This window comes from Ictidomys tridecemlineatus, chromosome 12 (genome assembly GCF_052094955.1).
Source record: "Ictidomys tridecemlineatus isolate mIctTri1 chromosome 12, mIctTri1.hap1, whole genome shotgun sequence".
NCBI classification, from domain to species: Eukaryota; Metazoa; Chordata; class Mammalia; order Rodentia; family Sciuridae; genus Ictidomys; species Ictidomys tridecemlineatus.
Window position 1 is genome coordinate 118,678,740 of NC_135488.1, and position 24,985 is coordinate 118,703,724.

Genomic DNA, 24,985 nt, shown 5'->3' on the forward strand with positions numbered 1-24,985 from the left:
TGCCTGGTGTCACTCGCCGGTCCTCAGGGAAAGCAAGTCAGACAGCCACACCCGAGTTGAAATGGGTGAAGCCCACACCACAAAACCAGAGGGGGGCTGCCTGGAGGAGCCCTAGGGGACGCCGCTGCTGCCGGTCACCAGTGTGAGCCAGACAGAGCTCTGCAGCCACAAACCCTGGGTCTGCGTCCAGTGCCACCAACCCCATCAGCCCAGAGCGCATTAAGCATTATCCAAAGAACAGTTGCTGTGGTGCCAACCACAGACTCATTCCCTCACTGAACAGCACCTCGAGGATCCTGCCACACTGAATCCCACGAGGTCAGGACGCAGCGGCCCTGAGTGCAAATAAGCAAGGTCCTCGAGAAGCCAGTGTCACGAGGATGGCAAGTCTAGGGAACAGTCTCACATGGAACTAGAGCCACAGCAGGACAGGTGCAGCGGGGAAGGCTGGTGGGGCAAAGGACAGGCCAGCCGCTGACACGAAGGGCCCCTGAGCCTCCCGCAGCGCTGTCCTCTGAACTCCTGGTTGCAGGCATTAGCGGAGGAAAAGGAACACAGGAGCCAGAGGAGCAGGAGCAAGCACTGCGCTCTCTTCCACATCTGTCCCTGGGGCACAGCATGGAGGGCTAGAGGAAGCAGCCCACTCTCCTCCTCCCAGGAGACCTCTCTGAAACACCAAGAGGCCATTGTGCACTGCAGCTCTCCAGGAGGATTCGAAAGGCACCTCCCAGGAGTACGTGGACGTATAAGCAGCAGCTTGTCCAAAACTTAGGCAGCTGGCACATGGGTGGGGCCAGGTGGCCTGAGCATCCCTCCACCTGACTACAGCTTTCTACTGGTCTCATCACCCAGGGCTTCTGGCGTCCACTTCTGTCGGACTTCATGGACATCTGGGCACCAGGTCTTGGAGCAGGGAGACAGGGAGTAAGAAGGCCCGTGTGCTCTGAGGAAGGTTCCTCCAACACACGGCCCTCTCTGTGCATCGGGCAGCCGCTGTCACTGCTCCTCCCACGCCCCTCCTCTAGGCTGGCCACGCGCGTGGAAAGACACAGACGGCTGCCGAGCACCTCACCTCAGGGGCCTCAGGCTGGGCACAGGCCTGGTGGGAAGTGTTCCACGTCCCTGAGGCCTGGAACCTGTGTTATACTGTGGCTGACCACTAGGAAGTCTCAGTTCATGGAGCCAAGACCTGGCTTGGGAGACGCCCTGGGCAGAAAGCTCTTTCTGGAAGCCCCTGCTGCACTGCAGCCTGACGGCCTGGCGCCCGGCCCCCAGAGCCCACAGGACGCTCCTGCTCCAAGCGGCCCCCAGGGGCACCCCCGCCCACCAGGGACCTGCTTCTTCCTCTCACTCATTACTCTGGGTAAGCGAATCCACTGCCCCCACTCAAATTCAAAGGACGCCAAGATCACCAAAGCCCAACCATGAACACGCCCACTGACAGGGCTAGCACAGCCGTGCCCGGAGACCTGGCACCCAGAGGGCACAGTCATGCGGCAGCAGTGAGGGCAACTTGGCAAAAAGCAGCCGCCTAAGACGTCCTCGTCCCACATTACCAGAGAAGGCTCGAGGGTCCAAAACACTCTTAAACTGTTTGGGTTTTAGAAGAAAACCACATCTTTGGGTCATTTTCTGCGATGCTGAGGGAAAGAGTGAATCACATCACTGGTGAGTGAGGCAACAGCAGGGACTCGAGGGACACACTCCAAATGCCCACGAAGTGGACAGCACAGAACTGGTGCCCGGGCTGCAGCAGATGGCCTCCCAGGAGGTAGAATGAGGGCAGCGGTCAGAGTGCCAGGCACAGGAAGAGGAAGAGAGCACCCCGGCTGCTGGACTCCACGCTGTGTGGCCCTGAGGGCAGGGGTGGCCCTGGGCTCTTTAAGAGGGAAAAGTGGACTCAAATGCTAATACTGATCTTTGATGAACAAAATTCTTTTCTCCAAAGCTGACATTTGGAAATGCACTTTCAGTGCCTTCAGGTGGACAGTGAAAACCAAGTCCTGGGCTTGGGGGCCCATCTGCACCATCTCCTTCACAGGAGCAGGGACGGAGCCTGAGGGCTAGGGAGACTGGCCCAGGCACGCAGGGTGAGCTGGGCTGGATCCCAGCCCTCACCGGTGCCCTGGCCTACTCCTCCCCGACACAGCGTCCCTCACCCCTTGCTGTGCCACCCTCCCGTCCCCACAGGCCCCTGCCTGTGCACTACCTCCTGGGCCACCTAAGTGAGTCCTCCCAGGCTGGACGAGCCCAGGGCTCACGCTCACAGTCTGCTTCTGCTCTTTATTCCCTCGTTCAGTCGTCCCACAAATCGCTGCAAGGGCCAGGACCCTGCTAGGTACAAGGGCTACAGCAAAGCAGACCAGTCCCCTCCCTGGAGGAGTCCACAGCTTAGCAGGGCAGAGATAATAACAAAATAGTGACAACTTAGATACACAGTTACACAGGTGCTGGGGAGGGACAGACAGAAAAATGCCTGAAACTGGATCTGAGGCTGGGCAGTGGCTAACTGGGGGAACCATGGAACATTCTAGAGCAAGAGAACTTGAGGGAAAGGGGGGCAGGGATGAGGCTGAGGCAGGGAGCACAGTCCAGGGGTGGACAACAGAGTCGTCCTGGGCCCGCCACCCACCTGGTCCACCGGCACCTCCACCTGCACGTCCCGGTCCTCCTTGACGTCCGGAGCCCCTTGGGTGTCCCTGGTGGGCTTCTGGGCTCTATACACATCACCTTGTGAGGGAAGACGACACAGATGGGCTTTCTGAACCCGGCAGAAACCGAGGCCACGGGACATCTCCTAACCAGACCCGCTACGAAGCGCACACCGGGGCTTCCAGCTGGCAGGAGCCCAGCCGCCCAGCTCAGGGGCCCCATTTCTGCAGAGTCTGTCTGTCTCTACTCCCGAAGGTCCTGGGCCTGAGAAGGCTCGGCACACTGCACACCCACCACGGCAGACCGTCCAGCTCACGGTCAGCTAAGGCGAACATATGCCAAGCCTGTGTTCAGTTGATTCCGATAGAAATAAATAAATAAGAAATCATAGAAATACTTCCAGGAAATACAGCCCTGTTAGTTCAAAACGTATTCATGATCTGGGTTTGAACGGCTAGGCGCTACTCACCTTTAACAGACTGCTAGAAGTCGCTCTGATTATCACTATAATTAGATGTCTTAAACACTTTTAAAATTCCAAGGTTCTTGAAAAATGTACCCTCACCCTGATCAGAGGCAACAGATGAGAACAGAAGTGGAATGTCCTGGCCTGGCCTTCAGCACCCGCAAAGTGAGCACGGCCACCGGTGGGTGCAGTTATCCAGAAGAGAAGCTCCCTCCCTTCAGTCAAAGCCCTGGCCAGGCCCCCCTCACCTGGCCTGCTCTTATCCTTCTCCTCCCTTCCCAGCCTTGGCCCAGAGGAACTGCCCCAGGGCCTGAGCTGGAGGGCCCTCTCCCATGGGAGGGGTGTGGGAACAAGGCAGGGAAGTAACACCCACCCCACAATCAGGGTTCCGGGTCCTCTTCCACCTAGTAATTAACACTTGCAGCAACCCTGCAGTGGACACGCCCACCCTGGGTGACCAGTTTACCCAGTTACACCTGCAGTAAGGGCCGCAGCTCGAATCTGAGCTCCAAAGGCCAATCCTGCCATGGGGCTTCCCCTGTATGGGATCCGTGTTGCAAAAAACAGACTTCACATGCAGTGACCAGGTCCTCATTGTCCTCGATGTGTGAGGAGATGTCAGGGGAGCAGGTCCAGGGCCCTGGATCCGAGGCCAAGCCAGGCTCTCGGGTCTTGTTGGAGCAGGTCCCTCTGCCTCCCTGGCACTCTCCATGGGGACAGACAGATCTCACCGACACAGGTGCCCAACCAGCCACATTGTGGGCCTTCACTGTGGGACAGGAAGGCCAGCAAGGAAAAGGGAGTGAGGGAACCTAGGGAAATGAAGCTGCCCACACAGAGGAAGCTGGGAAATAATCAGGGCAGAAGACCCCTGGCTGTGCTGGACCGAGACAGAGCCCCAGGAGAAGGCTTTCAGAAAGACGGTCCAGACGCTGCAGATGCCCCTGATGCCCGTCTCCTCCACAACCAGCCACAGGGCCTTCTCCCTACCCAGTCCCCTCCGTGTGGGCAGGACCTGCCCATCACCCACAGGAGCCCAGCAAGGGCTCAGGGAGGGTAGGAGAGCTGGCAAAGCAAGGGTGTGGCTAGAACCAGTTGGAACCAAGTCTGGGTCATCCTCTACCCTGCGTCCATCCTCAGAAGGTGTGTGTGCACAAAAGGTGGCTTTTGTGTCCTGTTTCTCTCTCCTTTCTGTCACTGGTTCTCTCGGGGAGGACAGACAGACGCCTGACACGGCTGACTTTAACCTACACTTGTCCTCCCTCTGCAGCCTGGGGACTGTGGCTCTGCTCCAACAGGGTCCTTCCAGCAAACATTTAGTCTAATCAGAGGGTTACACACCAAGAGAGATTCTGCCACATCCAACCGTCCCAAGCACACACATGCACACACTCTGCCAGGCCGGCAGCCCCCAGCCAGGCTGCAGCAGTGAGGTGCCCGTTACCTGTGCCCATTTGGACCAGAGGGTCTGCCGGCGGTTTCTTCTTTCCTTGTTTGGCGTAGTAAACAGAATCCTGAGTTCTAGGTGGTACGCTCTCATCTCTAGGAGGCTCTTTTTCTTTAGAAGTCACCTAAAGTGCAAATTAAAAACAAAGCTGCTTCAGGAGCAGAAGCGCCATCAGGTCCCTGCAGGGAGGCCCCAGCAGGAGGCCAGGACTTAAAGCCCCTCCTCACACCTTCCACTCTCCTCCTTCCTGTCCAGTCCACAAAGAATGGAAACCGTTCACTTTCCCCCTCCCTGCAGTGTCTCTGGGGGACAGGTCAATGACCTCTCCACGTCAGGTGGACTTGCCAACCCCTGTCCAATGGGGGGAGGGGGAGGGGGATGACGTGGTGAAGGACACTGTGAAACCTGGTAAAAACCATGACTCGGGCACCACCCCGCCTCTGCTCCTGCTGACCACGTGCTCCGTGGGCCTAGAAACGCCCAGCGTGGCTCTCTTTCCGGCAGCAATAAAGAGGAGCTCAGGTTTTTTTAAAAAATCTGTTTAGAGGGACTGGGGCCGTGGCTCGGTGGCAGAGCGCTTGCCTCGCACAGGTGAGGCACTGGGTTCAATTCTCAGCACCACATAAAAATAAATGAATAAATAAAGATATTACCTTAAAAAAATCTGTTGAGAATAACAAAGGAGAACTACATCAGAGGAGAGATGAAATTGACTCCTAGGCACCTCCCATAGCGTCTTTACTCTACAAGTTGTCTTTATTTTAAGATTTTCCTTTTTTAATCTTCACTCAGGCAAAAGTATATAAATAGATATTTCTTTCACACTGTCACTTAATAAGTGTCAAACTAAAACCACCACCTTGCACAACTAGACTGCTGTGTACCATCAACCACCAAGACCTTCTCCCCTCACAGACAGGGACGGAGGAAGGCGTCCGCCAGCCTGATACCAGAGACCCCGCCTTGCAACCCTGCCTGGGGCGGCCTTCCGTCCACGGAGACAGGCGTGCTCCCCAAGAGCGCTCGGAACCCACTCCTTCTGCTGCAGGGCCCTCTGCCCTGGTGCACCTCTGAAATCAGTGTGAGCTCTATTGACGGAGGGGACAGGCACACTGCAATGTCATTCATCTTTCTCCCTATTACGAACACTTTCAGAAAATAAGCCTGAAAAGTGGTAGATTTATTTCTCTTTAGAGTTTTAAAGACAATTATTCTTCTCAGGAGCCTGTTTCGACCAATCTAGCTAAGATTTAATGCCACTGTAACAGATTATCTCACACTGGCCACCTGGGAGCCACCCTAGGAGAAGAGGGATGAATCACACATTTTGTCAAATTGAAGAACAGTAATGACCTCCACAGGGTCAGTCACCAAGGTGGGAGAGGAACAGTGACAACCTCTTTCAGGGTCAGTCCACCAGGTGGAAGAAGGACAGGGACGACCCCCTCACTCAGCCACCAGGAGGGAGGGGAACAGGGACAGCCTCCTCAGTCAGTCCACTCCAGTAAGAGAGGAAGCAGGTGGCCAGCAGGAGGGTCCAGCAGGATCCCTCCCAGCTGGGTCAAGGTCTTCCATCCACCATCCAATCCCTGCTTAGCCACCTGTGAAGCAGAAGACCGCTGCCCCTCGGCTGCTTGCTGCTCCCTGGACCTGGAGAGATCCCTTCTGCTGTTAGCCGGCAGCACCAAGCCCAAGCATCTATTGCACGGTGACCCTCGTGGTTAGGCTGGGCTTCAGAGTGGGCTCTGTCTCTTCTCAGTGTTTCTGACCTCGTCACACCCCCTTAATTTTTATGATTCATCTCCATTTCATTTTCAGGATTCTACTCTATGCCCAAAGAAGTGTTTAACAGTCGTGTTCTGATTGTAGATGTGATGTAAATGAAAGGCTTATTAACTATGTACTGACTTCTGTACAGAGGCTTGCACCATAAAATACCCATTTTAATATATGGATGCCCTTTGGAACATTTCTTGAATTAGCCTTACCCCCTTGAAAGGTAATAGATCTAAAATCACAAATCAAGCAGCTGCTATGAAGCTGAAGCTGACAGAAAAGAACAGGGGAAGCTTCGGTCAGCTCCTGTCACTGGACTGGGAGGCTCATGCTGACCGGGCTTCCCAGACATTGCCCAGCCGTAAAGGCTGCTCTCCAGGGCGTGAACATCTGAATCAAGCACAGGGTTGAAACCATCAGATACTAGAGGCTGTCGAGAAGTGCGTCTAGATGAGATGAGGGAAAGGCACTCGTCTTGCTGCCGTCCACTTCCTCACACACCATGGCCACGTAGGTCTCCCCATGGCCCCCAGGATTTCCCTTCTCGTTTCTTTGGATCAAGATGCTATGAGTCACAGAGCTCATGGTTACTTATGAACCTTAAAAAAGAAACAACGCTGCCATTTAGCCATGTCACAGCGCCTGTCATCACCTGCGCGCTCTGTTTTCTACGATGGAAAAGCCCTGGAGAACCAGGCAGCACAGATCTTATCACCAATTGCACTGAACTAAAAGGAAAAGCAGAACACAATGGGAGTTCATCGTGAAACTCAACCTGCGCAGAGCCACCCTGGCCCCTCCCTCCATCAGAGCACAGCAAAAGGAGCGGCTGTACCAGCTGAGCCACGGCAAGTGACAGCGGCAACACTTGCCATGATTGCCAGGATGCCATCAGCATAGACCAACCTTGTCTCAGAGACGCTGAGCTGCCAACAGTCAGGGTCTCAGGTCGGCGGCTCGGCTCCACCCGCAGCTCGCCGGGAAGGCAGCAGCTGCCCAGGCCCCGTCCCTCCCAACCGCTTTCCTGTTTTCAGTCCACATTTTATTCTGTCATCAGTGCTAGCGATCACCAAGTGCACCCTCCTTTTCACTCCCTCATTCAAAATTGGATTGAGCATTACCTGTATACACAGCCTGTGACCCAGGCCCTGCCTGCCTCTCCGCCTCCCGCCCTCACCAGCCACCCCAGCATCTTGGTTTTCCTGACTGTATTGGGCAGTGGTGATGGGGTGGCTGATGGCAGCTCTGGAGGTTAAACCATTAGTAAAGAGACGCTGCTGACCTGTTGGAACTGCAGAGGTGGAGGAGTTGATGCCAGGTCAGGTGGGGCGAGGAGCATCAGGTCACAGGCTCATCCACATCTGCTGCTCCAACAGCAGGACTCACGCTGGGCTCATCCCGAGGTCCCCAGCAACACGCAGGGCCCTGCAGTGGGACCCCGCAGTGCCTCCATTCAAGTCTGTGGTCACTAGTCCAAAGCTCTGCGTTATGCTTGTGAAGTGGCCACAGAAAAGTCAAGGAAGAGCCTCTGCTTTGTACTCTAGCTACATTCTTTAAGGACAATTTGCAAATTTGAAATAAATTCCATGCCCAATTCAACAGAGCACCACAGCTGACCACCTGCAGACCTGCACAGCCCTCCCACTCCACCGAGGGCCACTGTATTACAGGGCTCCCCTGATGACCACCTGAGGACCTCAGAACGCACAGGCATAGGACCTGCACAGCCCTCATGCTCCACGGAGGGTCACTGTATTCAGGGCTCTCCTGGTGACCACCTGGGGACTGCACAGTGGGTATGTGTGTCACAGGGCAGTCCTGGTGACCACCTGAGGACCTCCACGGAGGGTCACTGTGTTACAGGGCTCTCCTGGTGACCACCTGGGGACCTGCACAGTCTTCACACACTCCCGGAGGGTATTTGTTACAGGGCTCTCCTGGGCTCTAGCTCATCCACGGTGGGATGGACACAGTGGTAGTCACAGTGCTGGTCAGACAGTGAGGAGGTCAATGGCATTTGCAAGAAAGCAGCTAAAGTGGTGCCTGTGAGATCTGAATTGCCCAGGACAGAGGAAGCCAAGGCCCCCCATGCCCTGGGTACTGGCCAAGAAGAGCCCAACACAGTTGGGCCAGAGTGTTACAGTAGGGAGGCCTGGGAGCCAGTGCGCTGGAAACGGAGACCCAACAGCTCTGTCAAATAAACAGTACCAGCCACAGAACTGCAAAACAGTTTCCACACGGTGGCCAGGGACACACAATCGAGCCAGGTCGTGAGGACGATGAGGCCTCCTTCCTCCCCAGACACGAGTTCTCATGCTTTCAGCTGCAGCAGCTTGTGTGTGTAGACACTCACACACCCCCCGCGCCTCACTCTGCGTCACCTCTGCCTATGACGTCCTCCCCACACCCTCCAGGGTCCGAGGGTGCCTCAGTTTCTCTCCTACCTGTCCCATGAGACTGCATGTCTTATCACAAATACCTGCAGGTGGCTCCAGTCTGACCAGCTCCATGTCTGGACCTCACTTCCCCTTCCCGATCACAGGAGGGTGTGACTCCTCTTCAGGGTCTGGTGCTAATACTGTGCACCTAAGGCTCAGTTTACAGTTCAGGGCCTGCATGTGCCCTGTCCTTGCCAGTGTCAGAAGATACCAAATCAGCAACAGTGGTCACCTCTCCTCTTAAAGATCACTTACCTTCTTCTTTTTCTGCAGGCGTCTTTCCATGTCTGAGTACTTTCTGAAAGACAAAAGACAGCTTGTCATGTCTATGCTCAACCCATTCTCGCCGACCACAGGCTGCAGCCTGGTCCTGGGGGGGCAGCGGGGCATGCAGAACAAGGGCTCAGGCATCCACGGTTTCCCAGCACGAGAGCAGAACGGACCTGGTCCTGCTCTGCCTGCTGCCTTGGGGTCCCTGAAAGAGAGATGGCTCTTATCAGGTGGCTTTGGCCAAGGCTGGCACCCAAAGGGGCTTCTGTCTGGGGTTTGTGGTGGGGAGCCTGGCATGTGGCGCTCCCACAAATGCAGCTCCTCTTGCAGCCCTCACAACTCCCCGGGGAAGCAACAGCCTCCCTGTTCTTGGAGGAGCCCAGGCTGAGAGGAGCAGGCCTCCCTCCCTGTCCAAAGCCGGCCTGCAGCAGGGCCCGCCGACCCCATCTGCCTCACTCTGCACTCAACCTCTTGTACTGGGTGGTAGCTGTGCACACAGGAACTGCCTCCCCAAGGGCTCACAGAGCAGTTCCTGCACCTGCTTGTCCTGTGGAATGGCCCTGTCCCTCGGCCACTGGGCAGCCCCTGTTTCTCCTGGGCCTCAACCTCTTTGTTGAGGGAAAGATACTTAAGCCCCTGCTGGAGACTGTGAAGAATGGTGATGGCAACCTGACCCGTGAAGAATCTGTATCACCAGAACAGCACATTTCACTGTGGAAAAACAGCCAGCAGCTGAGGTGGACATACTCAGAAGAAGCAGTGGGGAGAGGGGAGATTTTACCAAAGCTCAGGAAGCAAAGACTTAAAATGGACTCACTCTTGGACCTCGATGGGAACGTTTGGGGACCTCCAGTATGGAAAGCTTTTGAAATTCTCCAGTCCTGCAGCAACATAGAATTGACTGTCTTGCAAGTCCTGTGAGTTGTCCAGAAGATGTCCATCCAAAGTAAATAATCTGCAAATGCAGAAAGAAGCAGGCTAGAGATGGTAGACCAGCGCACAGGGCGTGGTGTTTTCCCCTGTGACACAACTAACTTGGGCTCTACCGAGAACCAGCCCTCACAAGCAAGCCCCGCCATGGACGGTGAGCCCCGAGCTCTGCTCCTCCAGACAGGCACGCTGCTCCTCCAGACTTCTAATTATCCACCAGTGCTCAGAGGCTCTCAACAACACGCTAAGCTCTCGTTTGGTATTCAATTAATTTTAACTAATAACAGCTAAAGTTAATACAAACTGGCCTAATTGTTACAACAATACTTGGCAAATAAACCAGCATTTCCTGCAAATAATGTGCCTTTTCATCAGCACCAAAAGGCTCCTCTGAGCCTACTTTTTGTTTGGTCCTCATTCACTAGTTCATCTGTTTAAGAAAGAGGCCACTCGTCCATATGCATAGGCAATGAGGTAGTCATTAAGGGCAAAAGTGATAAACCCAACCTGATCTTTTATTAAATTGGGAGCCATCTTGCCACAAAGCCATGAAAAGCTAATTTCGGCTTTACTATAAATTACTGCAAACTCTGAACCTGCTTGGAATGCCTGCCCGTGCCTTGAACTCACCCATGCCTGGCTCTCTGACCAGATAGCAGCCCTCTCTGAAACTTTAGTGACGCCTCACAAATCTTGGCCTTCCCTGGCCAGACAACGACCCTCTCTGAGGCTCTAATGGTCCTCATAAATTCTGATGTTGGGGCCAGCAAAAATGTAAACTACCATTAGTGTGATGCTTGTCAGAGTTCTGTTATCTGTAACCGCCCCTTTTGTGTAACTTTCTGGGCTATAAAGCTGGGCTGTAGGAAAGGTGGGGCTGCTGTCTTGTTCCCACCGTTTTGGGAGGAAAAGGCAGTCCGGCCGGTCGAAATAATAAGCTTGCTTTAATTTGATTTTAATTGGAGTCAGTGGTCTTTTCTTGCGTCCTGGTCTAACAAAAGGAAGGAGTCATTGCTTCTCCACAGTCAGGATGGCAAACACCCTGCACAGCACACAGACGGGAGGGGCGACTCGCTGGGCCGCCGCGACAGCTCAGGTCTGGAACGTCCCCCGACACCCATGTGCTGAAGGCCTGTCCCAGCCTGTGCCCTGTGAAGAGCTGGTGGAGCCTTTAAATGGACGGCCTAGGGCACGGACACTGGGCCTAACTGGAGGGGGATGTTGGGACTCTGGCCTTTCCTCTCTGCTTGACCACCATGATGTGAGCAGCTTCCTCTGCCACAAACTGCCACCATGAGGAGCTGCCTCCACACAGGCCCAGGACCCAGGGGGTCAACCAAGCATGAACTGCAACTTCCAAAACTGTCAGTCAAAATCAGCATTTTCCCTTATTATGCTGGTTATCTCAGGTTATTTTGTTACAGTAATAGAAAGCTGGCGGTCACAGGGTCCAAGACGAGCCTGGTCAGACTCAGTGTAACCTTCAAAGGTCTAAGAATTCCCAGTGAGGTTTGAAAAGTGGGCAGGATTTCATCACATGAGGAGGATGGAAGCCATCTGGGCCAGAAGGAGGGAATGTGCAGAAAAGTCAGACAAGAGGAGGCTGCCGTCCAGGGGACACTGGCTCAAGGGCAGGTTGAAAAGAGCCTCCACGTCCAGGGAGAGGACTCAATGGTTAGTTAGAAGGACAGCAACACTTTCTGTGGAAGAGTGGGTAGCAGCCACGTCACAGCCACAGCAAGCTGTTGTCGTGGGCAGCTGGGACAACAGGAAGGGCCCCCAAGAGAGAGAAGAGGCACCCACTGTGAGGCTGTGAGTCAGAGCTCAGAATCAGGGCTGCACCTGAGTGGAGGAGAAGGATACTGGATACAAGAAGAGCTGGAGGCCACAGAGCTCGACATCACCCCACCATACACCAGATCACTGAGGGGCCCGTGAAGCAGAGGAGCCAATCACCCAGGTGCTACGAACCAGAATGTCTAGGAGGAGACCAGCAAGTTCCCAGACACTGAGGCTCTGGGGACTCTTCTGAGATCTACAATGTTAGATCAGGCCTAGAAGAAGGCCAGAGAGACAGCATCAGGACAGGAGGAGACAGGAGGAAGCCCAGCAAACAGCATCAGAACAGGAGGAGACAGGAGGAAGCCCAGGGGACAGCATCAGGACAGGAGGAGAAAGGAGGAAGCTCAGGGGTCAGCATCAGGACAGGAGGAGAGAGGAGGAAGCCCAGGGGACAGCATCAGGACAGGAGGAGACAGGAGGAAGCTCAGGGGACAGCATCAGGGCAGGAGGAGACAGGAGGAAGCCCAGCAAACAGCATCAGAACAGGAGGAGAGAGGAGGAAGCCCAGGGGACAGCATCAGGACAGGAGGTGACAGGAGGAAGCCCAGGGGACAGCATCAGGACAGGAGGAGACAGGAGGAAGCCCAGCAAACAGCATCAGAACAGGAGGAGACAGGAGGAAGCCCAGCAAACAGCCTCAAGACAGGAGGAGAGAGGAGGAAGCCCAGGGGACAGCATCAGGACAGGAGGAAGCCCAGCAAACAGCCTCAGGACAGGAGGAGAGAGGAGGAAGCCCAGGGGACAGCATCAGGACAGGAGGTGACAGGAGGAAGCCCAGCAAACAGCCTCAGGACAGGAGGAGAGAGGAGGAAGTTCAGGGGACAGCCTCAGGACAGGAGGAGAGAGAAGGAAGCCCAGGGGTCAACATCAGGACAGGAGGAGACAGGAGGAAGCTCAGAGGTCAGCATCAGGACAGGAGGAGACAGGAGGAAGCCTAGGGGACAGCATCAGGACAGGAGGAGACAGGAGGAAGGCCAGGGGACAGCATCAGGACAGGAGGAGACAGGAGGAAGCCCAGGGGACAGCATCAGGACAGGAGGAGACAGGGGGAAGCTCAGGGGACAGCCTCAGGACAGGAGGAGAGAGGAGGAAGCCCAGGGGACAGCATCAGGACAGGAGGTGACAGGAGGAAGGCCAGGGGACAGCCTCAGGACAGGAGGAGAGAGAAGGAAGCCCAGGGGTCAACATCAGGACAGGAGGAGAGAGGAGGAAGCTCAGAGGTCAGCATCAGGACAGGAGGAGACAGGAGGAAGCCCAGGGGACAGCATCAGGACAGGAGGAGACAGGAGGAAGGCCAGGGGACAGCATCAGGACAGGAGGAGACAGGAGGAAGCCCAGGGGACAGCATCAGGACACGAGGAGACAGGAGGAAGCCCAGGGGACAGCATCAGGACAGGAGGAGACAGGGGGAAGCTCAGGGGACAGCCTCAGGACAGGAGGAGACAGGAGGAAGCCCAGGGGACAGCATCAGGACAGGAGGTGACAGGAGGAAGCCCAGCAAACAGCATCAGGACAGGAGGAGACAGGAGGAAGACCAGGGGACAGCCTCAGGACAGGAGGAGACAGGAGGAAGACTAGGGGACAGCATCAGGACAGGAGGAGACAGGAGGAAGACCAGGGGACAGCCTCAGGACAGAAGGAGACAGGAGGAAGGCTAGGGGACTGCATCAGGACAGGAGGAGACAGGAGGGATCCCAAGAATCCACCATAGCCTGGTCTTCCCCCACAAGTGGCCCTTGTGTCCAGCGTACGGAGTTGCATGCAGTGACAGGTTGCAGTGCTTCCCAGAAGCACGGTGGCTCAGGCTTTCCACCTCTCTTCGTAAAGCCACTGCCTCCAGTGACCTCTCCCTGAGCACTGAGGCACTATTAGCACTGACATACGCTGCCACTCCTGGACATGGACACGGCTTCATTTCCATTTACAGATGAGGGAAAGACATGGAGAGGTTAAGGATGACCTGAGTGACAAAGGTAGAGAGGCAGAGAAGATCTGGCCCGTCTGACCCCCAGAAGTCACCAGCTGTGCTGTAGCCTGATCCCATCTGCAGCATCTGGCCCAGCAGTAGCTCCTGACCACCTAGGGCGGTCACCCCCAGGGCGTGGGCAAGGCTGATCCTTCTGGGCTGTATGCACCCTAACTAGCTCATGGCCAGTGCTCAGCAGTTTGTTTAGAGAATAAATTCACAAAACTGGTTTAAAATGAGGATGATATAAAGACAGGAGACACTGCCTGCTTCCCAGGACCAAAATAGGAGTCAAAATGAGTCACCCTCCACCTGCTGGTCCAGGCAGGAAGTGCTCTCAGTAGGAAAACAGACGCTCGCCACCCATCTCGTAGGCACGGCTCCTTACTTTCGAACACCTCCCCAAGGGAAGACTTTTTCTCCAATCGTGGCCAGCACGCTATTCCAGTCTGTCAGGCTGAATTTGGGTATAATAATTTTTACGGGTGGAATAAATATTCTTCCATTTGTGAAAACACTGTAATAGAGAGAAAAACATTCATTAAGGCCTTAAATTTGAGTTGAAGAAAATCAAAGGAAACATACATACATGTATATCATTACAGAACTGAGAAAGCACCACGGGGACTGAGCAGCCCCTGGTGACATCCCACGCCCCACAGAGCACCACCTGGCCCTGCAGAGAGGTCTCCACGCCTGCTGCGGAACACAGATGCTAGCAAAATACCTGTTTGCCTAGTCTAACAAGCCCAGAAAACTGGACAAAACTCTCTTCCTTAAAAAAAGCTGCCTTCTTTATTTCAAAGCCCGTGCTTTCTTGGTGTGAAGAGAGACAAGGCTAGGGAAAGCTGGGAACAGTGATAAGTGAGAGAAGCAAGCTGGTTTGGAAAGCTGGGATATTTCGAGAAAGACAAAGAGAGAAGCAAGCTGGTTTCAGAGACGCCCAGGTAGGAGAGGGTTTGAAGAGCAGCCTTAATAGAGAGGGGAGGGAGCCAGATTGGACTAGGAAGGAAGAGTGGAACTGAGGGTGTTAGGTGCAGGACAGGCTGGTCTGCAGGGCAAGCCAAACAAAGTTAGCTGCAGGATGACCTGGCTTCTCAAACCCTCTGTCTGGTTCTATGTCACCTGTTTGCTTCAAGCCCAAACGCCCAAGCCCCCGCTCAAGGCTGAATACTCAACCCCCCTTGGGCCAACAAGGCAGCTTGCAGACCCAGAGACCCCATTAGATTTGGGCTATAAAAACTCCCTGTGCCTGTTCCTTCCCTTTATCATAAAGTTCATTCAGACTCAGGAGGGTAAAAAAAATTCTAATCAAGTTTTTAACCAGCTTCTCCTCAGGGATTACCAACTCCAGCTACTGATGATACCTCCAGTCGAGACCTATGCCGAATGGACTGACGTCATCATGGATCTGGGGTGGCAAGGAACCTTCGTTGATCTGGTTCCTGAAGTTATACCAGTCCTCTCACCCTCCTGTGAGGGCTCCCTACTTCGATGCCCACTCTCATTTAATAACAAAGATGGGGGAATTTGGGAGTCGCCCCGACTCCAATGACTAACTTCCCCATCCCCCACAAGAGCCGTCCAATGGTGAGCCCTGCTGGCTCACATGATCCTTACCCACCAATCAGACTAGCCCTGCTGGCTCACATGATCCTTACCCACCAATCAGACTAGCCCTGCTGGCTCACATGATCCTTACCCACCAATCAGACTAGCCCTGCTGGCTCACATGATCCTTACCCACCAATCAGAAAGCACCCCATGCCAACTGTCAAACCATTAAACTGTTAAACTGTCATAACTGTCAAACCACCCCCAGCTCTATAAATATGCAGAGCTGTTCCTCAATAAATGGGCATTTTCTCTGACCACGAGCCTTGTTCATTCTTTCACCTGTTTACATAATCTAACGAGCCCAAAAAACTGGACAAAACTCTGTTCCTTAAAAAGCAAATATATGCCCTCAACTCCCTGATGGGTAATACCAATGGAGGAAAACTATCATGTGGAGAACAGCACACCTGAACTACGCAGCCGCTTCCTTCCGGGAGGAGAGACCCGCAGAAGGCATGTGCAGTCCTTGGGAAAGACAAAGAGGGAACTGACTCCCTCTCGCAGTCTTGAGGCGGTTTCCCTGTGAGCCCAGGGGTCTGCTCCATTATCTGTGTTGGGCTGGAGGGGAGGCCTAGTGGCCTCTCAAAACCCATGGCAAAGTGATTGGCACCCCACGTCAATCACCAAGCCACATCAATCACCCCTTGACAAGCGTCAGACTGTCGTAGCTGGAACTAAAACCAGCTAAATACAAGGTTTACTTTTCTACATCCATCAACAATAATTAATATCCTTCAGCAATACACAATGGCTTTTCATTTTTCCATATCATTATTTAATATTACCATGATTTTACTATTTTTCCCTTAAATGCAAATAACTTAAGGCACATATGTCTTTTTCTCAGAGTGAATATATAATTTTTAATGTGTTGTCACAACAAAGGAAATCCATTTTCTCTGCTAAAGCTTTGTGGCAACTTCTTCCATATTTAAAACTGCCCAAAATAAACTATAGAAAGAAATGTTGTATGCAGTCCATGAATGCACAATTTATTAATGTTACTACCGCAACAAAAATCTGCACAATGTTTTCCTAATAAAAGTCTAAATATAGAATACTGATAGTAATAAAATAAATATTTACAAAAGACCACATTATATTTTTGCCTAAACTTGAAAGACATTAAATGTACCGATTGTATCCTGAGTGCTGAGAAACAGATGCACTCACACAGTCGGACACAGTCGGCCTTCCTGAAGGATACTCCAGCCATACAGACCAACACAACACCAGAAACCAGGAGCCACCGGCTCCACCACCTCATCCCACAGAAGTGGGGACAATGACTTACGGTGCAGAGATATTCCTCATACAATCACTTATAACCACAAGGATAGAAAGGTCTCCATGTCTCAGTACCGCAGAAGGTGAAACAAACCAGGACATGACGGTCATGCAGCCACCAGCTGTTCACGGGAATTTGTCCTTACCAGGGAGTCAGCCGCGTAACCAGTGTTAAAAGCTGAAGGAAACCCAGAGGCAGCTCCAGAGGCTCCAGGAAGGTGCCCTGAGGCTCTGGGGGGTCTCTGTGGAGTGGGAAAACTGATGACCCTTTATTCACCTCCAGATTTCCACATCTTTCAAAAAAGGCAGATACATACAAAAGAACTGTCCGTTAACAATGTAGAACATTTTATCTAAAGAAAGAAAAAAATGTAATCTGGATTCTTAAGTTTGGAAATCGCCCGTTCCAAGGAGAGAAGGACCCTGCACATCTGCTGACGTCCACTGGCCGTGCAGGCTCCACAGCACTGTCCAGGGCCATCTCCTCCCATGCGCCACCTGAAGCACCCTAGCCCTTTCCCAGGGAGTCCTCAACGGAGAGGTGACAGATGGGCACACATCAGATCCCACCACGGTTAAACCCGTGCCAGAGGTGCCAGAGTGTGGGGAGGTGCAGGACGCTGCCACATCTAACCACCATCGTCTCCAGGACAGTCCCTGGTGAAAGTGAGGCAGCACGCACACCCGTAGGTGCTGGAAGAGGTGACAGCTCTTGCCTCCTCCGGAGAAGTCACTCGGGGCCTGCGGACGGGGAGTGGGAGGAGATTTTAATTTATTACCATTTAAAACTATATATTTGCCGGGACATGAGTTGATCTGGCTATAAGACAAACAGTCCCTCTGCCAAGCACAGCTGAAGTCAAGGTAACGGTGTAAACTCCTCTCAGCGCAATGCCCGGCGCACTGCTGTGTAGTCTCTGGATGGGAAACAGGAAGCATTTCAAATGGGCACTAACATATGGACAGAGGAACGGACTCTAGTCAGGTGAGCTGGCGATGACAGCTGCTATTTCCTCCACATTTACCTGCACACTTTATAAAATTGTCTCTGATCTTTCCAAAGAATCGGAGAGCAAGTGCTACCCTGTGATACAGATGAAGAAAAGGTTCAGAGAAGCTAGGTGGCTTGTCCAAGTCACACAGCAGCTTGGTGGAAAGGCACATGTACAGGCTCCTCAGCCTGAGGGACTCTTCCACTGCCTCGTGTTCCCCTTTCCCTATTAAAAACCAGGGAGAAGGTGTCAGCCATGGGTGGCTTCTCCGGAGTCGTCTCGTTGGTGAGAGCAGAATGGAAGAAACCCAGGGGCGTTTTTACTTCTGCTGCCACAACTGAGCTCAGACGTCAGGATCCACTGTGACAGGAAGGAAGCAGGAACACGTCCTGTCCCCCTCAGCCTGGAGCACTCTGCGCCAAGCAAGAGCCAGTGTGAGTTACAGGCTGAGCTGACTGAGGAGTTCACCAGAAACCAAGGTCTCCAGAACCCACCCAGGAACTAAACAGCTCTATGTCGGTCAACGCCGCCCCGAGGACTAGCCCGGGCCAGAGTTTTCTGGTCTCCTGGGCCTGGGGCACTCTGCAGTGCTGTAGAGCAGTGACGTGCAGGGACTGGGTGGTGACCAAGGGTGCAGACCAGCGGCCTTCTCTCATTTTGGTCTCAACTTGCCATTTCCAAACCTGGAGGAGGAATGCCTGGCCTTATCTGCTCCACGGGTCATAAGGAAGACAAAATAAGGTAATGTAAAATGTTTTCCAAAGTTTTTTGTTTTTTTTAATGGCATTATTTTTAAAAGCTAAAAATAGAGTTTGAAACCCCGTGGAAGACAACGGGAGTGGTTTAAATAATAGCTCGTGCCAACCCTGAGCTTCCTTCCTGAGATCTGAAGAAGGTCTATCAGCACAAAACGATCCCATCCAAGTGGGAAACTCACGGCACAGACGGCAGCTCTGCCGCTGAACGACGGGACGATCTCCAAACCACGCTCACGGACCCAGACACCTGCCTATGCTGCAAGGAGCAAGGATGTGGGCCGTCCGTGCCAGGCCTCCTGTCAGAAAGCACCGTGGCCCTGAGGAAGCTCGCGTCCAGGGCCCTCAATGCACCAGCTCAGGAGGAGGAGTCGCCCACAAACAGAAGCAGCAAACCGTGTTTTGTCTTGGTCCTGGGCAACGCACTCCACCTCCGAGACCACGCCCGAGTCCCCCACCGTCACAGGGGTGGGTTCTGATCTCTTGCCTCATGCCCACTTCTTTCTCAATCCCTCCACATTCTGTGGCCCCCCAAGCTCGGGACACTTTCTTCTCAGCTCCACCAGCCCCATGAATCTGCTGGGAAGGGATCTTCTCAGGAGCAGGGTATCAAAACGCACGGTGCCCCCAGCCACACTTTCAGGTCCCTGACCCTGCCCTCGTCCAGGGCCCAACCTAACAGTCCTGTCCAGCTTCCTGAGCCCCTCTGCCCCTTCAACTCAGCGCTCATTCAACTGAGGACCTCAGTCAGGTGTTAGACAAAATCCCTCCTTTGTGGGCAACGGACTCCGCAGACATCGCGTGTGTACGGACACAGAGCCCCTTAAGGTACAAAGAGGACCTCTGTTCATGACCTCCCCAAGATTCCCTAATAGCATTTAAAACTGGGGGGATTTTCAGGCTCCACCAAACATCCCGAGGGTTATTAGAAAACTTGACACCTGTCCTTCCAGTCCATGAAGGGACACCCGCTAGTCCAGGATCTGAGTTCCGTAATATTGGCCAAACCCAACCTCCCACGGTGCCCAGCCCCAGCGCATCCTGTGTGAGGCCCCTCCCAACACCCGTCCTTCATGGCCAGGAATCCGTGTTCTGCCTTCTCTGCTCCCTTTGTGAAAGTCCCCAGCACTGAGCTGACCACCCCTGGGGGAAGCCGACAGCATTCCCGGGATCTGATGAAGCCCCTACCCACTTCTCATACACCAAAGTCAAACTCAAGGGATGCAAAGTTCCCAGGAAACATCACTCGAATCCTGTATGGGGTATTCTGTGTTCTGACAGCTGTGGACCGCGTTCCTCATACTTCTTCAGGAACCAGCAAAACGGGCCGCAGGTGGCTACAGACGAAGCTCATCTGCACTCTGTGTGTCCAACATCTGGGCCAGGAGATGTGGGCCCAGGAAAGACAACCTCAGACCAGCCTCTGCTGTTCTCCATTTCCTCCCTCCAGAAGCAGAGGACTACAGAAAGGCTTGGGGTGTCTGTGGGACGTGGTAGGATGCGGAGACCTAGTTCTCTCTGGCGTGCCTCTTTAGTTCATGATGGGGAGCCACCTCCAGAACCTGCAACCTGGAGCCCCCATCCAAGGAGGCTTTGCAGAACCTTCAAGGGTCTTGACTTTCACCCACACCCTTCGACTTCCCAAGTGCTCCCTGCCTTTTGCCTTGTTTCTGCATGAAGTAAGAACCACAAGGAGGTTATCTAAAACCTAATGAACGGAGAGCTCAGGGACACGACAGGGCCGGATAGCTAAGTCACACCCCTTGCCTGTGAGCCACAGCTGCCTGACTCTGCTCCTCCAGCGTGGCACTGGCCATCAGCTGCACAGAGGGGCCCCTCACTGTGCAAACCCCACTGCTTGCTGACACACAGCCTCCTGCACCCCTCGCCCCTCCCATGGGACCACTGCTCTCCCTCCCAATGTCAACACACACTGGGCGACACAGTTTCAGTATGCGACAAAGAATCGTGACACCAGTGGGGACACGGCCAAGTGGCAGAGCTTCCAGAGCACTTCACTATGCTGTTCAAAACTTACGGACACAAAACACCCGTGGAGCCAGAGCCTCTGGCAAATACCCCCAACTGGCAAACACAAAGAACCTAAGTGGTTTCCAAGCCTCGGGCCACACCCTGGGACCCACTGGAGCCCCACATCCCTGGGGAGATTGTCTGCCCTCCATTGAGAGGGACAGCTGCTGGGGAGCACCTCCTACGGAGTCCTGGAGAAGGGCCTCATGGCCAGGGAGCAGCTTGGACTTGGAAGGAATCACACGGGAAGCCAAGGTGTCTGGTCCACTCAGATGGCCACTGGGTGGCCGCCAAGACCACTCAGAGGAGAGGAGCACTCCAGCCGGAGACTTCAGCCAGCAGCCATGGAATGAGGGGAGCTGTCCCGGCACATGGGCTCCCCCAGCCTGAGAACAAGACACGGACGGTGCTTCCTGTCCCCGCCTCCTCATACTTGCCACCAGACTAGAGTCCTGCTCTTATTCCTTTATGCCCCATTCCAGAGACCATTCGTCCTGGCCCTAAAACACACCCAACCTTTCCACAGTGATCCTCTTTCCTCCCCATTCCGCTCTGTCCTGAGCTTCATCGGGATCACCTAACCTCTGGCCGCTTCTCCAGGCCGAGAGACAGAGCTCTGCTGGCCTCAGGAAGCATGGGCCTGCCACAGGCCTTCCTGACTCACGCCCGGGCCACTCGTAGGGCTTGGTCATCTTCCACCAGTGCATTTCCAAATGAACAACAAAACAAAGGTCCCCAACCCTGTCCTCCCGAGGTTCCCTTACCTGACCTTTTCATGTCCCATGACAATCTAAGTTGAGCAAGGAGAGGGTCTCAGAGTTCCTCTCACTTTTGTGAAAGAGGAGGTGGAGGAGAACACTGGTGGGGGGACCTCAGGCTACACAGCCAGTGCCCAGACCAGGAGCAGACCCTGACCTCAGCCTCCAAACGGTGGCTTCCCAGCATCACCAGCTAACTCCCACCCAGCAGGCCAGGGACCCCAGAGCCTCTCTACTGCAGGGAGCCTCAGAACACGGCTCCACAAGCCACGTGTCCAGCGGCCTGGGCCACCACGGCCAGGTCGGAGCCCTGTCCCTCTGTAACGGGGAAGACTCCCTCCTAAGCCATTTGTCTGTAGTTATGAGGTCTCCAAGCAACTGTGCTCAGGTCTTGTCTTCACTTCGATGGCTGTTTAGTTCCATCTAGTGGAACTCTGAGTCCACGATACAGAGATGAGCACATGCTACAGGAGAAAAGCTGCCGAGCAAGAGTGCAGCCTTGGGGACGAGGTCTTATCAGGAAGGACCCACAGTCACCGGGCACCCTACCATCCTGCAGAGCCTTTAATTGTCTCTAAACAGCTCTCATACTCCTGGAGCATCATGGAGACCTCATGTGTTTAAGTGGCTCGTCACAGAAGCCCAGGGTAAGGTACTTCCAGACACGCTCCCGGACCTCAAAGGTCCCTGAGGGCTGAGCGCGGCTGACTGACAAGGTCTCCTCTCGGCTTCTCAGCTGCGGGGTGTGGGTCAGGCAGATGGTCCCCAGCCCCCTGCCCAGGCCCTGGTCCCAGGTGAGAGTCAGGCCAGCCCGGCCACTGCCAGTGTCCCGCAACTCTGAGCTCCTGATCCAGGACACACGCGACTTTTTCTTTGGGGGCAAAACATGGCAAAAGGGAGGAACCACCTAAACTCCCCCTCAGGGATTTAAGGTGGCTTAGGGCCACCTACAGAAGTCTGATCCCTGATGAGCTCCGGTGGGTTCTGGACAGGTCACCTGGGGCCATCCTCCCACCTCGAGGTAGCTGCCTCTGTCCTGCTCTCCCAACCAGGGAGCAAGCCCAGAGTCAAAGCACAGAAAGTCCCAGAGCCAAGAGGAAGAGCAGCAGAGAGCCCTGTGTCCAGTCCAGCGTGTTCAGCCACGACCCCACCCAGGGCGCTGGGCCTCACGGCTCCTGCTCAGTTGTCGTGTTCCGAGCATGCAGCTTCACACGTCCCCTCTCAGGGACACCTGGTGGGACGAGCTGGCTCCACAAGGGCCCGGGAGTGAGAGCTCACGGTGGTGGGAAAACGTTTCCTCTCGACAGCTGCTGGATTAAAAAACAAACCCACGACTAAAGCTCAAGAGCCCTTACTTCTCCATCCCCAGGAAAACGGTGCTGTCAACACTGGCTCAGCCACTGGGCCGCTTCCCTAATTCAAGGATCAAGAGAAGAAAGAATGTGGAGCATGGAGAAGGCGCTGAGGGAGGGAGTCCCTGCTGCAGAGAGAGGAGAGTCAGCCGCGTGGGAGGCTTCTCCTCAAGGAGTGACAGCAAGGCTGAGTCCTCACCCACGACACTGTACTCACTTAATGTTTCGGGAAAGGCGGTGATAGGACTGCCACCTGGAAGGCACATTCATGTCACAGTGCACCACTGGCTTTATCTGGAGAAAGAAAACGCAGGCCTTAGAGTTGGTTCAGATTAGCAAACGCTTGCCAAGCACCACCAGCATGCACAGTGCCACCCCAAACCTAAGTGAAGGTGGGATCTCTTGTTGACAGAGCACCCCAGGAAGGACCCCGGAGGACTCAGAGAGGGGTTGTGTGCTTGTATGTGGGGCAGACAGGACCCCGTGGGGTAGTTGGGGCTGCAGGCCACCTTCCCCCGTGGTGAGAAGCTCAGGTATAAAAGTGCAGAGTGCCAAGGACCAGGGTGACAGGCAGAGGGCCCCCAGGGGGCTGGCAGCTCACACCAGACACACCCAGCAGTTCACCCAACAAGCACGAGCCCATGACCTCTGTGCCACCCCTGAGGCTCTGCTGGCCAACCCCTTGGGTCCTAAGGATGGTCAGGGTGGCTTCTACTCTCAGGCCACAAGCTCTGAGCCAGACGTCCTGGCCAGCAGGTGAGAACAGCTCCCCCATATTCCACCACCCTTCTCGACTCTCCTGAGAACACAAGGCCGAGCCAACTCTGGCCTGTCACAGCTTCAGCCTTGAGAGACGGGTCGAGACCCCCCAGGTGGGAAGGAATGTCTGAGTCCTGCACAGAGGAGCAAAGTCTGCTCTCCCTGCCTGGTGGCCAGGAGTGTGCAGAAAGCAAGCAGAGGGAATCCTGAAGAGCAGCACTCACCACCCCCACCCCATGCTGCACCAGGACGGGCTGCCTGGAAAGGCCCCCACCTCACTGTGGCCTCCCCCCAACCCTGCCTCTAACCCCGTGGCTCTCTGCGGTTCCAGCCTGCCAGGTGGAACGGTGCAGGGCCCTTCTCCCTCCCATGCCGCCCTTCAGATCCAATTGCCCAGGTCCCTCCTGTCTGTCTCTGCAGACAATGTACCCTGCCCCCCACATGAAGCAAATCCTCCCCTCTCCTCCTTGGATGATGGGAGGTTCCCGCCAGGATCCCACTGTCACCTCCCGAGATGCCACATCACCCTAACAGCACCACTGGCCAGCAGGACATGGCTGTTCCCCTCCATCCACAAAGTAAGCCCAGACCCCACCACCTGCACCCTGTCTCACTGTCCCACGCACCTGGCCACCTTCCTCTGCTCTTGGCCACTCCACACTGCTCTGTCAGGGTCCGGTCAGACACTCTGGCCTCTGCTACACTGAGGCCTTCCCCCAGAGGCTCCAGTCTCCTCCTCCACCTACCAAGCTCACTGCCATTGCTAAAGTGACATGGCAACAGCCCTCCCTTCCAGCACGAGTAGGACCAAGCCCAGTGCCCCTCACACCACATGCTTTACTCCTGCACACACACTCTGCAGAGATGCCCCCCATGCCCAGCCACCTCTCTCCACAGAGATCAGATGGATTCTACCCACACTTCACACTGCTGAGCCCCTCCCCTTGCAGGCTCCCAACCCAGACCTCACCTAGAACACTGGACAGCACACCAGTTGCTCTGCACCTGGTAGTCTGCCCTGCAGCTGAGTGTGACAAACACCTCTCTGCACACTCCCCAGCTTGACTTTGCCACCCACCACCTGCTGCCCGGGTCTCCACTGAGCCTGCCACCTACCAGATCCCCACTTTGAGGCCTGCCAGAGTTAGACACCACCTGAGCATTCCCTCAAGGCCTCCCAGGGCCTGTCCCCTCACTGGTCAGACCGTCCTCCACTTACCTGCAAGATGGGCACACGGTCCACTCATTTGGGAAGCTCGCCTGAACACTGTAGGTTGAGAAGTCACCCACAAAAGCCCCAGCCCAGGTGCTCTGGGTTCCACACACACTGCCAGGGGCAAGAAAGAACCCACACCTGCCCCACGCCTCCTGAGAATCATGTTCCAGAAGGAGGGTGCTCTGGGCATGTCTTATGGGTCCTGGGAGAAGGGCGAGGAGATCCAAGAGGACAGAGCCACTGCTGGGAAGTCTGATCCGGCACCTGGCTGCAGCCTGAGAGACCTCTAGACAGAGCAACCCTGACCTGCAGCCCTCGGGGGGGCAGAGCCAGGCCTGGCACAGCCTGGCAGGCTCTGGAGCTGGAAGACTAGGTCAAAACCCAGCCCTGTTTCCAGGAGAGCTAGTGCTCCTCTCTGGACAGCAGTGTCT

The 24,985-nt window shown here is 54.8% G+C and overlaps 1 protein-coding gene across 1 annotated transcript in view; it reads right to left on the reverse strand.

The window, feature by feature from the left end:
- Dcdc2c (doublecortin domain containing 2C) overlaps nucleotides 1-24,985 on the reverse strand; it is an 88,631-nt gene that overhangs the window by 44,455 nt on the left and 19,191 nt on the right. The window contains exons 3-8 of the mRNA XM_078029726.1: nucleotides 22,797-22,873; nucleotides 14,176-14,304; nucleotides 9,867-10,004; nucleotides 9,035-9,077; nucleotides 4,563-4,689; nucleotides 2,633-2,730 (exon numbers count right to left, since the gene is read on the reverse strand). Coding sequence (XP_077885852.1) covers nucleotides 2,633-2,730; nucleotides 4,563-4,689; nucleotides 9,035-9,077; nucleotides 9,867-10,004; nucleotides 14,176-14,304; nucleotides 22,797-22,873 — 612 coding nt within the window. The remainder of the gene's footprint in view (nucleotides 1-2,632; nucleotides 2,731-4,562; nucleotides 4,690-9,034; nucleotides 9,078-9,866; nucleotides 10,005-14,175; nucleotides 14,305-22,796; nucleotides 22,874-24,985) is intronic.